The sequence below is a fragment of the Condylura cristata genome, unplaced genomic scaffold (genome assembly GCF_000260355.1).
Source record: "Condylura cristata isolate star-nosed mole 26May11 unplaced genomic scaffold, ConCri1.0 scaffold00023, whole genome shotgun sequence".
NCBI classification, from domain to species: domain Eukaryota; kingdom Metazoa; phylum Chordata; class Mammalia; order Eulipotyphla; family Talpidae; genus Condylura; species Condylura cristata.
This window is the reverse complement of record NW_004567124.1, coordinates 9,484,243-9,498,460: the sequence shown is the minus strand read 5'-3', so window position 1 is coordinate 9,498,460 and position 14,218 is coordinate 9,484,243. Positions and strand designations below refer to the sequence as shown.

At 33.2% G+C, this 14,218-nt stretch overlaps 1 protein-coding gene across 1 annotated transcript in view; it reads right to left on the bottom strand.

The window, feature by feature from the left end:
• VPS13C (vacuolar protein sorting 13 homolog C (S. cerevisiae)) overlaps positions 1-14,218 on the bottom strand; it is a 138,625-nt gene that overhangs the window by 110,816 nt on the left and 13,591 nt on the right. The window contains 3 exon segments of the mRNA XM_012728680.1: positions 3,435-3,497; positions 9,168-9,269; positions 10,884-10,979. Of these exon segments, the coding sequence (XP_012584134.1) occupies positions 3,435-3,497; positions 9,168-9,269; positions 10,884-10,979 (261 nt within the window).

The window sequence follows — 14,218 nt, the reverse complement described above, 5'->3', positions numbered from 1 at the left end:
GGCTTTAGATTCTCAGTGCTGTGCTTTAACCTGCTGTGCCACCAGGGAGGGCCAAATAAATAAATATTTAAAAAAAAAAAAAAAACCTGATGGACTGCAGTTTAAAGGAACACTTTACACATGCATAATTTATCATCATGCACTGATGATACTGCTTCACAGAATTATGTAAACGTTCCAAATGTTAAGTCATTTTATTAATACAAAATTTTCAAGATTTTTTGCTCAAAATCTCAAATTTTATCATTGAAGGCAAAAAATTGACACGCTTTTTCTTAAAGTTGTTTTGCTGCAGTGTCCTCTAAACACAGAAATCTAAACAGAATTGTCTGTTATCCAAGTAAAAATGAAAAAAACAAGTAATTCAGCCAACAAGTCATACAAGTTCAGCACTTCTTTGAGACAATTATCCTAACTTAGTCTGCAGAAATATCTATACCTGCTTCCTTTTTTGTCACAAAAAATATTATTGAAATTAAATTTTCCCTATTTCATGAAGGACATTCTTAGGTGAAAGTGACCCTTTGTTGTTGCTTAGTTTTGGTTTTTACTGTGAGGGTTCAATAATGGTTATCAGAATTGAGGAGAAAGGATATCCTGAATGAACTTCAGAGACAGTTTTGTGGATACACCCCCACTCCAGACCAAAGAGATCAAGCCATCTGGAACTACAAATCCCACAACGTCATCATCATGGAAGGGAGGATTGCTGGGAACTGAGGGTAGAGTTGAGCAGCCAGGTCTGGTATATAACCAGACATGTGCTTTGGGGGTCTCTTGGCTCTTGGCTCTGGGCTCTTGGTTTTTACCCACTTTCAGCTTGCTTTTGGGATTTCAGCTCAGGAGAACTTGTTGGATGCATTCACCAATTTATCTCCCTCTCTTTCTCCCTGAGTTATTCATTTCGTCATTTCTCCTTTTGTAAATAAACCCTTTATTAACGTTTTTGTGTATGCCTGCAGTTAAGTCTTATTATAAATTCCTTTTATGCACATGGGTGAGGACCCACAGTCAGACAAACCATTTCTTAAGAGTTGCTCTGTAACATAATCACTACTAGTACACTGCCTTAATAGAGGCTAAAGCAGCCAGTCATTTTATACACCACTGCTTTGCTTCATCAGGGCAAGTATAAATGCAGAGAAAACTAGATAATGTCTTAACATTATTTTGAAAACAGTTCTGACTCTTTAAGAACTACTTCTCTAGAAGAGCTAATTTTTAAAAGATATCAGCTGAGTAAGGGATACACAGAAAAACTAAAAAAGCCAAATGATCACAAAGTACACATTAGGATCCAGGCAAGTGAAGGAAATTATTTAGGAAGAAAGGAAGAAAATTAACTATTCTCACTGCAGAACCATCAATATTCTGGGCCATTTTATCCAGGCTAAGACAATTTTTTTAAAGTAAATTCTAATTTTCAAGTAAATTAGGTTTTCCTTTATTGTGAGCTTTGTTATTGTTTTGTTGTTTTGTTTTGTTTTTAACAATGCTATTCAATGATTTTGTTTCGAATGCACCACTGGAATCTGTGTTCAAGAAGATTGCTCTGGGCAGATTCAGAAAACACTGACACTGACTGGCCACAGAAAGCTGGCTCAATTAAAACCTACAAAATGGGACAGTTTGTTGTTTGGAAGTTCCTCAAACTGCTAAACATGGAGCTTCCCTACGACCCAGCAATCCCACTCCTAGGTATCTACCCAAAACACACAAAAACATGATTCAAAAAGATACCTGCACTCCCATGTTTATTGCTGCTTTATTTACAATTGGAAAAACATGGAAGCAGCCCAAATGCCCAAAAGTAGATGACTGAATTAAAAAGATGTGGTACATATATACAATGGAACCAAAAAAAAAGAAACACATGTCTTTTGCAGCAACTTGGATGGAGCTGGAAAAGACCATGCTTAGTGAGATAAGCCAGAAAGAGAAAGAAAAATACTGGATGGTTTCACTCATAGCAGGAGTATAATGGACCAGGCAAGAAAATAACAAAAATAATGAACAACCATATACCAGAGACATTTTGCAGGGGTGGAGTGGGGAATGGGATCAAAAACAGGGGTAGGGGGGTGGGGAAGGAAGTGCATGGGATTATGGTGATGGCACATGGGTGACTTGGTGATGGGAAACCCGTAGGGATTACAATTGAGATGGAAAAAAAAAATGTACAAAATGATGTAAAAATAAACTGTTATAAAATAAAATAAAAATGGGACAGTTTGCCATATATATCTCCATGTTATCTTTTACATTTATCAAAGTAAGCACAAAACAAAGTAGCATAAACAGACATAGCAAAAAGGCAGATTTGCTAAGAGGAAAACTGATTTCAGAGTAATTTTATTCAATGCTGTGAATTTTACCATGCAAATTCTTCCAACTGCTATAATAAAATTAAATATTAAAGAAGTTTCTAGTTGCAGAAGTAACTGCATCATAATGCTTATCACTTAAAATTTTGAGATGCAGACATTGCTTATCATGCAATTAAAACACATTTTAAGTACAGTAAATGAGTATAACAAGCTTCTAAAAGTTATAGAAAACAAAGTTTAGTAAATCAAACTATTATTTAAAATACTGGAAGTTATAGTTTTAATATATGTACATGATAGATTTCCTAGAATACAAAAATGTAGAGCCTAACACTCTCAAACTAGAAATTTGACATTTGTAAAGTTGCAACTTTCACTATGCTATACAGGATGGTGGTTTAGAGTGCCTCCAGAGCTGCTTAGTGAGGAGAAGAAATCAAGAAAGACATGAGAAGAAAGCCAGAGGAGAACATCCTAAAAAAAAGTCCAGGGTTTTCCTGGTGATGGAGGAGTTTTAAGTTTCAGCACTAATTACCATTTCAGAATGAGTTCGATCCCAGGGCAGGGAGTTAACACACATACTTTGCAGCAGACCTCTCCTGACTCACTCACTAGTCCCCTCAGCAATGTATTTCAGTATATCCACCTGTTCTACTCCCCATTCTGTATCTGGTGAATCCTCTCATCTCCCACACTTCTGGCCTACCCTTAAGTTCTATGAGTGAATAAATGAATGAATTATTTTTTAAAAAAAAGTCAACTTAATGTATTTTAATAGTTTGAAAACAACTGCAACAGAATAATTGCTTGATTAGAAAGCTTTTTAAAGGTCAAATTATAACCATCATGATGACATTGAATTAGATTTGTTTGACCCCATGAGCACTCAACACCTACACAGTGCTTTCCACAAGATACTAAGTATTTATTGAATGAATCAATACCACAGAAAATAGGGGAAAGGAAATGATGATAAAGGGGGAAACATGAATTACATTTCCATATTTACTCAAATGACAGTGCATCATCAAATAGACTTAAAAGCACAGGCATGGATGAAAATATAATTTTCTATATAACTTAACATAATTAACCATGCATACGCACCAGGCTTGATGTCCTTGTAAACAAAGTTTTCCAAGCCATATATGAACTCCCCTGAATGTGCGCCTACATCCGCATGGCAGCAATAACCAAAATGCAAAGCATTAAAAGGATTCCTTTAATTTTATATGTAAAATGTATAATCTCAAAGAATTATAAATCAAGTAAAGGACAATTAAAATTTGTGGACACCAAAACCATTTATTTCTAAGGAAATATTCACAGAAAAAACATTTTCCTTCTTCCATTATACAAACTTTATTTTCATAATATTAAACAAAAATCCTAAAAAATTAAAGCTACAATAGTTTCAAACTAAGCAAGGCAGACAAATATGAACTGTAGCTAACATCTCACTGAATTACTTAAAAAAACCTCAAACAGCAGGCCCTCCCTAGGGGCGCAGCGGGTTAAAGCACTGCACTAAGAAACTAAGCCACTTCCGGATGAGTTCGATTCCCGCCTGCCCCGGAGGAGACCACATGGCGTGGCAGACCTCTCCTGACCCGCCCGCTGCTCCCCTCAGCCGTGTACTTCGTAGATCTGCCTGTTCTGCTTCCCGCTCTGTCTCTGGTGAATCCTCTCACCCTCTGCATCTCTGGCCTGTACCCCAGTTCTGTACGAATAAATAAATAAATCTTTTAAAAAAAAAACTTCAAACAGCAAAAATATGACATTTTAGTTCTCTTTTTTGTCTATCATCTTTCCATATTAGCCATTTGCTGACAATATTTACACTAACTTAAGAGTCATCTGAAGTGAACTGACCTTACTTTAATGTGATTTATTCCTTTTAGATAAACTGTCTGAATGCATTTTATCCACTAATAATAGCACAACTTCCATTTTTCTCCCCCAAACCAGCAAATCTAACCACCCTAAATCACAGTTCTGATTGCGTCATTTCCTGCATTTTTGAAAAAGGAAAGCTTACTGACTCCAAGGGCTACAGATTAAAGTACACAGTAACACTCAGGGTTCTGAGTATCAAATCTACAGCCATACGAGGTTGAAACTCTATCATTTACTATGTGACCTAGGACAACCACTTTAACTTTCAGCTTTCTTAATTATATCATAGAGTAATGACTATTAAATGAGTTGATTCAAATCAAGCATTTTGAAGAATAACTGACAAGTAGTTAATACTCAATAAATAATAGCTACTGTCAACATTACTATCGTTATATCAGTAAAATCTTTTTAAACTGACTTAAAGTTAGGGTCCCAATTTACACTAAACTAATTAATAGCAAGCTCCCAAATTATTAGCTGTTTCCATATATGTTCTATAGTTTTCCAACTTCACCATCCATCTATATAGAAATCCCTCTTTGCTTTCTGCATACTCATTCTTAAAATACAGTGAAATGTATACCTGTTTTACAGTGTCTACTTTTATCTGACGCTAACTAAGCATGACATGTCCATTCTATATTCCCTTTACACTCTATCTATACCTCTTTCATATGACTCAGTACTTTTTCCTGTTAATTATATGTATCTTATTTTTCCAACTAAAATATAAGGTCTTTGACAACATGACCCAGGAATTTTCTAACTTTTGTGTTTCCAATAATGGGTAGAGCACACTGGGATCATTACTCAAAAGTATATGAAAGTTAGAAGACACTGCCTTCAAAATTCTAATTTTAAGCCTAGCACTCTATCCCCAATCAAATTAAACAAGTACGGAAGTAAAATATAAAGACTTTCAGACTGAGAAAAATTTTTTAAATTATATGTAGCATATTCTTTCTTAAAAGCTATTAGATATACTCTTGACATACAAGTTAAAATAATTTTAAAAAATTATTGGCCCTCCCTAGTGGCACAAAGGATTAGGACGCAGCACTGTAAGCTAGCAGCAGCAATTGCAATGCAAGTTGGATCCCTGGCCCCAGAGGTGACCCACATGGTGCAGCAGACCTCTCCTGTCTTGAGGCCTACTACTCCCCTCAACAGTGTATTTAATAAATCTGCTTGTTCAGCTCCCCACTCTGTCAGTGTGGAATCCTCTCACTGCCCCTGCACCTCTGGTGTGTACCCCAGTTCTGTACGCATAAATAAATAAATCTTTTTTAAAAAACTATTAAAAGTCAGGGACCCAGGAAATAGTGGATTAAACACTGATAAGCAATGAATACCAGTTCCAGAATGACAAATGGATAGCAGGAACAACAACAACAAAATAAAAAACAGTTTAGGGGGATACTGCCAAGAGAGAAAGGGGACAGAAAAAAGAACCAACAAATGGGTTCTAGCAATTAGAAAATAATATTGGTACTCATATGACAGGTAGCTTTCATGTGGTATCTGAGACACATTGAAGGTAAATTTACAGAGATGAAAGAACAAAAGAAAGCATTTATAAATTCAAGATAAACAAAAAACTACATGCAAAAATATATATAATCATTTGACCTATACAATTTTGTAAATTCTGAGTAGTGATTGGTGAAAATTTTTTATCTTAAGACAGGGAAATTTAGACTGAATGGAGATGGTGAGAGAGGTAAACTCTTAACATCATAACAGAAAATCCTATATAATGCCTTATACTAGTAAATTAGATCACAGAATGTTAGTATTTCAAAAATGATCATTCCCTCTAAGAAGTGTGTCTGAATGGTAGAGAAGGATGAACAGGGAACTGCCAAATTCCCAATGGCAAAATTACCTAATTTGAAAGTATATGTATATTATTACTTTGATAAAATGAATATTTAAATAGAGCACCTACAGCATTTGAGAATCTTTGCCCTCATTAGGAGTTTAATCTTTCTCTTTCCTTTGTTACAGCATTTCCAGGAAAATTAACTTAACTACAATGAAATAAAAGGAGAAAAGCATCAAGGAGTTTACTTTTACACTTAAGCAGACTCTCAAAAACTATGGAAAATTGGGACCCCCTGCTGGCCTTGGGGTTAAACCTCAGTGCTATCACCTATAAGGTCTGAATTTGATCCCAGGCCAGGGAGCTAGTCCACATATGATGCAGCTGACGGCTCCTGTCTCACCCATTGCTCCCTTTAGCAGTTTATTTCAGTGGCTCCGCCTGCTCTGCTCCATACTTTGTTTCTGGTGAATCCTCTTACCCCCAACTCCAACATCTGGCCTACACCCAAGCTCTTCTATGCAAAAAAAGGGAAAATTGAGCATTTCCATTTCTGTTTTTCCCGACACAACAGTATGCAGAACTCTAATATAACAAAGTAAATAAATTAAGTAAAAATACATTTATATATACAACATGAGGACTTTGCTTTCATTCTCATCATCTGCTACTTACAATGAAATCACTTCCTGAGCTCTCTGAGACCCTATACATATGTAATGGTGCTTTTAAAGTCAAGAAATTAGTAGAAACTAATAAGTCTGAAAAACTAAAGTATGGTAATTAAGCTATAGCTGTCTACTAATTATAGTGAAATGCCAACCATCTCCAAGCCAAGATTATCTTTTATAACATAAATAATATCAACATGAAAAAGTTATCCACAGTCACAGAAACTAGAAAAAAATACCTATATGCAATGTAAATCACATTACAAAATTATATTGTATGCTTTTAGGGAAAAACAATCTCACATACTTTCCAAATACTGAATTCATCTCTTTTATTTTCAGAACATCTTGCTGATAAATCAAACATAAGGTAAGAACTATTTCACTTTCTGAAGTTTAGCTTTACTGCCAAAATTTAAATTTTATCATCCAAGAAGCTACAATATAATTATTATATATTACATAAGTCCAATAGTCCCCTTTACATAAATTAATATTACAGATCTTCCTTCCCTATAGATATATCAAATCATACTTAACAACATCTCTGAAGACCCAGAAACAAAGCTTCGTAGGCACTTAGTACAAAATGTACAGCAGGTTATCATTTTTGCAATTTTTACCACTGAAACAGGAATATATCATGTCTTTTCTAACAATTCACAAGAAAGACCAAAATATTTTTTTAGCAATCCCAGTTACTTCCATCTAAAACACAAAAAGGAGGAGTGTGGGGTTTCTTCTCAAATGGGAAAATATAACTTATTTATTAATATGCATACAATTGCATGCTGTATTGTTATATGTGCATGTGTTAACATACCTATGGGTGAATATAATTATTTAAGAAAATGCATTAAATCTGTATAGTTTTAAAAAAGAAATTAAATTCCAGTGCTCTCAATGCATTTACTTTCATTTGTAGAGTTATTTCTACATATACTAATAAACTAAAAGTGAATAAAAAGAAATAACCACAATGAATTATCATAAAATAAAATCGGATAACTATTTTGTTACATGGAACATGAAAGTAGCAAAGAAAACTGTTTTCACATAACACAGATTCTTAAGCTTCAGGAACAAGACAAAATATGTGTCAGTATAAAAAGAGAAAGGGAAAAACATTTAGGCTTTTTAAAAAATTTCCTTCATTTAAGTAGTCTCTGTACTTGAAGTATTTGAGTATATTTTGTAAAAGAATCAAAATTTCTATACAAGATAAAATACTTGGGTAAGAAGAATAAAGGTCATTGATTAAGAACTTCAATAAACAAGCTATTTTAAAAAGAAATTTCTTCTTCATCTATATGTCAGTTTAGGAAAGAAATTTTACTATATCTAAAATATATTTTCTATCACCTTTAATTAAAATCCTTTGAAAGAAAAATTCCTTAATATTTCTGATACCTTCCTTCATCACAGAAATATCTACACAAAACAACAAATGACACAAACATGATCCAAATACTAGTAATTCTCATGTCCAATCAACAACTGAGATATGATTTGACTTGAAAGAAAGAAAAATAAACCTCAGGATTTAAAAAAGTTCTTCAAATAATCACTATATAGGCTACTTTATTTTCACCTTACTTTTATTTCTAATCCATAAACAAATCAAATTAGTTGCCAGATTTATTTTTCACACACAAAAAAGAGTTAAAACTTGAGGCAAGGTATGAAGCAGCTGAAAATTTGAAGAATAAAGTTTTTTTTTAATATCCTATATAATATAAAGAAATACAGTTAAGAAAAGAATTAATGCATATTTCCTCTCAAAATTATTTCAACATACTAATATGCTGAACCTCATTAGCTTCCAAGAACACAGGTGAAAATAGAGGCAAAAAAAACTATTAACCTACAGCAAAATTAAATAGGCCTACAAAAACTTAAAGAATCTGGAAAGTTTAAAAAAAGTAGCATGACAAAAATGACTGGTTAAGAAAAGTGGAAAAATTGGGCCCTCTCTGGTGCTGCAATGCGTTAAAACGCAGCACTATATAGCTATCAAAGCCACTGCAGCATGAGTTCCATACCTGGCCAGGCGGGGGACCTAAGGTGGGGCAGACCTCTCCTGACCCACCGGCTGCTCCCTTCAGCAGTGTATTTCAGTATATCTGCCTATTCTGCTCCCCACTCTGTCTCTGGTGAATCATCTTACCCCACCCTATATCTTTGGCCTGTACCCCACTTCTATATGTATAAATAAATAAATCTTTATAAAAGAAAAGTGGAAAAATTAAATTTACAGATATGGGCAGTGATCCTTAAATACAAGTCACTAAAATTTCTAATGATATAAAAATTTTAAGATTTAAAAGGAAGATTCTTTCTTTGGAACTTTAGCTATGATGGCTAATTAAATCTTCCTCTTTGTAATGCACTTAATAAATATAAAATGTAGATATAGCTAAGTCTATCTAAAACAGAAACTTATTGTACCTTTCTCTGTTGCTTTTTGAAGGGCTTCTTCAATTCGGCATAGTTCTCTTCGTTTAATATCTTGCAAGGATTTTTCTTCTTTTTCTGCATCATATTTAATACCTAAAAATAAATAATTCAAATATAAAGAAATACAATTATCAAAGGTTCAGCTTCATGATTGTGTGTGTGTGAGAGAGAGAGAAAGATGTGAGGAATTTTCTCTTGTAAGTCAGAAAAAGCAGCTGTAATCTTTAGATTAGTTTTATTTTTAAAAAATGTATATAAACTTGTATGCATAAGTAAAGACATCTTTAACAACAGCAAAAAGAAAGGAATAGGGAAAAGGATATAAGGGGGGAAAGGTGAGAAGAAAGATAAAAGAAAGGAAAGGCAGAAAATACATCAGGATATTGCTAGTATTACATCTGAGTGGTAACATTTTGAGAAATTATCAAAAAATGTAATATGAAATAACAGTTGATATCAATATAGATTGACAGATTTTCATAAGGTAATTCAAAATATGTCAACAATCATAAATATATGAGCCCTTTTTAACTAGTAATCTCATTTCTGATAATGCATCCCAAACAAATGATACAAAAGAATTTTTAAAAGATATCTATATGAAGGATATATTTATAATATTCACTGTAAAAGTGAAAAATAACATCCCACAACAGAATATCATATAGTCTTTTAAAAGCATCACTATTACTAGGAAAACTGAAACATAATAAATATATACAACTAAATGAAAAAGTCAGTCTTACTGTACATGTAATGTGGTAAATGCTACATCACCTCAAGTATGCATATAGTAAAGACAGAAAAGTAAAACGTAAAAATTAAAATTGTGTTTGTATTATGGTAGAGATAGTATAACAATTTATCCCTAAAAATATGCAAGCTTTTATTAATATGTTTTTATAACTGAAAAACATTAGTAATGAAAGATATTAAATAAGTATCACTGCTGGCCCTCCCTGGTGGCGCAGCGGGTTAAAGCACAGCACTAAGAAGCTAAAGCCACTTCCGCATGAGTTCGATTCCCGCCTGCCCCGGAGGTGACCACATGGCGCAGCAGACCTCTCCTGACCCGCCCGCTGCTCCCCTCAGCAGTGTACTTCGTCTATCTGCCTGTTCTGCTCCCCACTCTGTCTCTGGTGATGCCTCTCGCAGCCCCTAAGCCTCTGGCCTGTACCCCAGTTCTGTATGCACAAATAAATAAATCTTAAAAAAAAAAAAATCACTGCTTTGAAATCCTCATTAAAATTCAAATATTATAATATATAATAAAAAAATACATATTTTATACAGATTTGAGAGAATATTCACTCAAAATCAAAAACAACAAAATAGGGGGAAAATTTCTAATCTTAAAATCTGTAAATTAACATACCCCTACATATTTCAAAACTAATTTCATTAGCATCCCTAAAAGTAAATTTGCCAACTGCATCTCTACTTACTAGGATGACTTAATCACAAAATAATTTGTCACAAAAATAGAATAATAAATTATTAAAATTATTCATTTCAAAAATATAAAAGTTTTTTATCTATAAAGTGGCAGTATTTGTGTATGTATAAAATGTATGTGTACATGTACATATATGTATGTAACTAGTTTATTTAAATTAACATGTGTCTTATTAAATATATACATAAACCTAGGTACCAATTTAATTTCACCATGATGTTACTAAATGGTTATAACCTAAAATAACATACTTGCTCCAGGGACAACAAGCAGATATAATCCCTCCAGGGTTGCAACAACTGCTTCTCCATAAAGGTTCTTCCAAGGAATCTTCAAAGTTAATTTATCTAAAGAAACATAATTTCAACCTTAAATCCTTATTTGATTGTTCAAGAAGATAAATATAACTCAATTTCCATTAAAATTAAAACAAAAATCTTCATATATATAGTAAGCATATAATTCAGGTAAAAATTGTGAATGATAATTTACAAATATCTTTCCATATTGTATTACTATCAGAAGTAAATATTCATGTCATGTATTATGTTTTTCAAACTTTTAACTATTATTTAATATTACCAAACTATAAGAAGAATGAGGTAGTTGTTATTTCAATTTTGAATAAAGCAGGAAACTCAAACCCAGAGAGGTTCAGTTCATTGCTGAAGTCCAACTGGTTAAAGGTGAGGATGATGGAACCAGAACTTGGTACTCTTAGTTATCTCACGTGCTATCCTACCTATACTTATAACTGTGTCTCTCCATGCAACTATAAATTACTATCTCTATCAGAGCCAGGTAGCAAAAGAACAGATTTTTGATAGTATGCCAAATTGCTACAATTGAAAGAGGTCAGTCCTAGGAAAGGTATATTATTTTTGACTACTATTATCAGTTACAGACAAATAAGACCAGTTACCTTCCTAGTATCTACCAATAAATCACTTGAAAGGTAGAACACATTTTTTCATAAAAACAACACGACATTTGTCAAGTCCTTTAGAGATTAGCCTGCAAAAACTTCATTCTCATTAGATAGATGAACTATATCCCTAGTTATAACTAGTCCAAAGTTATAATTTTATGGGGGGCAAAAAAAAGAGAGACAACAAAAAGCACATATTCTCAGATTTTGAAATAAACAAAAATCTGTCATTAGTATCTTTCCACATTTTTTTTTTTTTTTGGTGGGGGGACTCTTCCCAACATCTAACATTCTTTCCAAGTCTCCAGGAAGTTGCATCCTAATCTGCTCTTAACAATACTAGAATAAGTCCATTCAAACCTCTTCTGCCCCAAATTTTTCTATCTTCCAAGATGAAAAACCTTCTCTCATCACAATTTAGAAACAGTAGCTCTATAAAAGCTATCATTCATTGATGTCATTGATCAAGACTCCTAAAATAGTCATTAAATTCTTATAACATGTTAAAGCAAAAAGAAAGTCTGAATCAACTAGACAACCTCTATCACAATATAAATCTGGTTGTAATAACGAAAAGTATTAAATGTATTATGTGAAAACTCATTCAATACTATGGAAATGTGACTTTAATATGTCCTAATTTTAGGTCTTCAAAATTTCTTTGAGGACAAAGAAATCCTATTCATCCTTGCCTCTCCCACAGATACTCACATTGTCTTGTGTATAGCATGAATGTATAAAAGAGTGAATGAGTGGCCATTACATCAACCTAGGACTTCAGTAAAGCAAGGAGGGCCACAATACTCCTTTAATACCACTAGTCATCACCACCTCAGACTGTGCCAAGCTCTGTATAACAGATAAACAAAAAAGTAATAGTGTATGTCTCAGGGATGTTTTCAGCCTAAGGAATGTTTTCTGCTTTGAGGGACAAAATAATGAAAAACTCACTCTATATTAAAAGGATCATATACATGATATAAAATAGACCCAAACAGCAGTGTTCAAGTAACTGCAACAAGACAAAGCCTTTCCTGATACAAAATAATGAATAAGAAGTAATGTGGAAATCAACAGAGTAATAAAGAAGATGGGAAGAAGGATTCTGTCAAGTGAAAATTCTAAAGTGGGAGTAAGCCATTGAGAATAGCAATTTATATATAGTTTTTGAAAAAGTAAAAATCAAGTGGGATGAAGATTCTGTAAATTAAATTTCCTATTGAAAAATTTATTCAATAAGGATGCATGCTGAGGTATGGATGATCTTAGTATAAGAGTTTATTTGCAAAGATAACATATACTCCATACCACATAACTGCATAATACAGCAAGTGAAAGTGGTTGAACAAAACATGAGAGAAATAAGATACATCTAAATTTCACTTACTATGAGTTTGCAAAGTATACTACTTTCATTTATCTAAAAAAACCTACAAATTTTAATATCAACTTTGAAACTGAAAATAGTTTTGTGAGCTGGACCAAGGCCTGAAAAGTATAATTGCAGTATAAGTGCCCTTACATATTAGAGGTAATATTCAACACTCTAGCCAAAAATTTTAAAGTATATATAGGTATATATATATGCATGTGTGTGAGTGTGTATATATATATATATACACACTCTATATACTCACACACACACATATATATTATATATATATATAATGACTTTAGACTCAAATGGTAAAAGCTCTAATCAACGTAAGCCTCTCACATTTTGCTTCAAGCTAAAAAAGTTATCTCTTCAACAAACGGTTTTGAGAAAACTGCACAGCTAGAGGCAAAAAAAGGAAGTTATACCACTATCTCACACCATACACAAAAATAAACATGAAATGGATCAAAGACTTGAACGTTAACTCACAACCGTAAAATACAAAGAAAAAACATAGGCAAAAGATTCCACAACATTGGTTACAGAGATGTCTTTAAAGACTAGACTACAAGGCAAGGGAAATAAAAGCAAAATTAACAAATGGGCTACATTAGTCTCAAAAACTTCTGCCCAGTTAAAGAAACTGCAATAAAACAAACAAAAAAACCCTACTGAACAGCATAAGAATATTCATATGCCATACATCCAAATTGAGGCTACAAATAACATTTATATAGCTCAACAACAAGAAAACCCAATCAAAAAATAAGCCAAATCTGAATAAAGATTTCTCCAAAGAAGACATACAGAAGGCCAACAAACAATGAAAAAATGCTTGTTCTCTCTGATTATAAGTGGACTATAAATCACAATGAAATGTCAACTCACACCTGTGAAAACGGCCCACAAAAAAAAGACAAAAAACAACAAGTGTTGATAAGGATGTGGAGAAAGAAGAACCTACCCACACAGCTGCTGGGACTGTAAACTGATCCAAGCTCTAAGGAAAAATAGTTCAGAGGCTTCTCAAAATGTTAGAAATAGATCTACCATATAGTCTAGCATTTCCACTCCCAAGTATCAAAACAAAGACTATGAATCTGAAGATATATCCACCTTTAAATTAATTGCAGCACTATTTACAATAGCCAAGCTATGGAAACAACCTAAATGCTCAATGAAAAATGAGTGGCTATAGAAGATGTGGTATAGATATACACAATGGAATACTACTCAGCTAGAAAGAAAGATGAAATTTTGCCACTTGCAGCAACATGGAT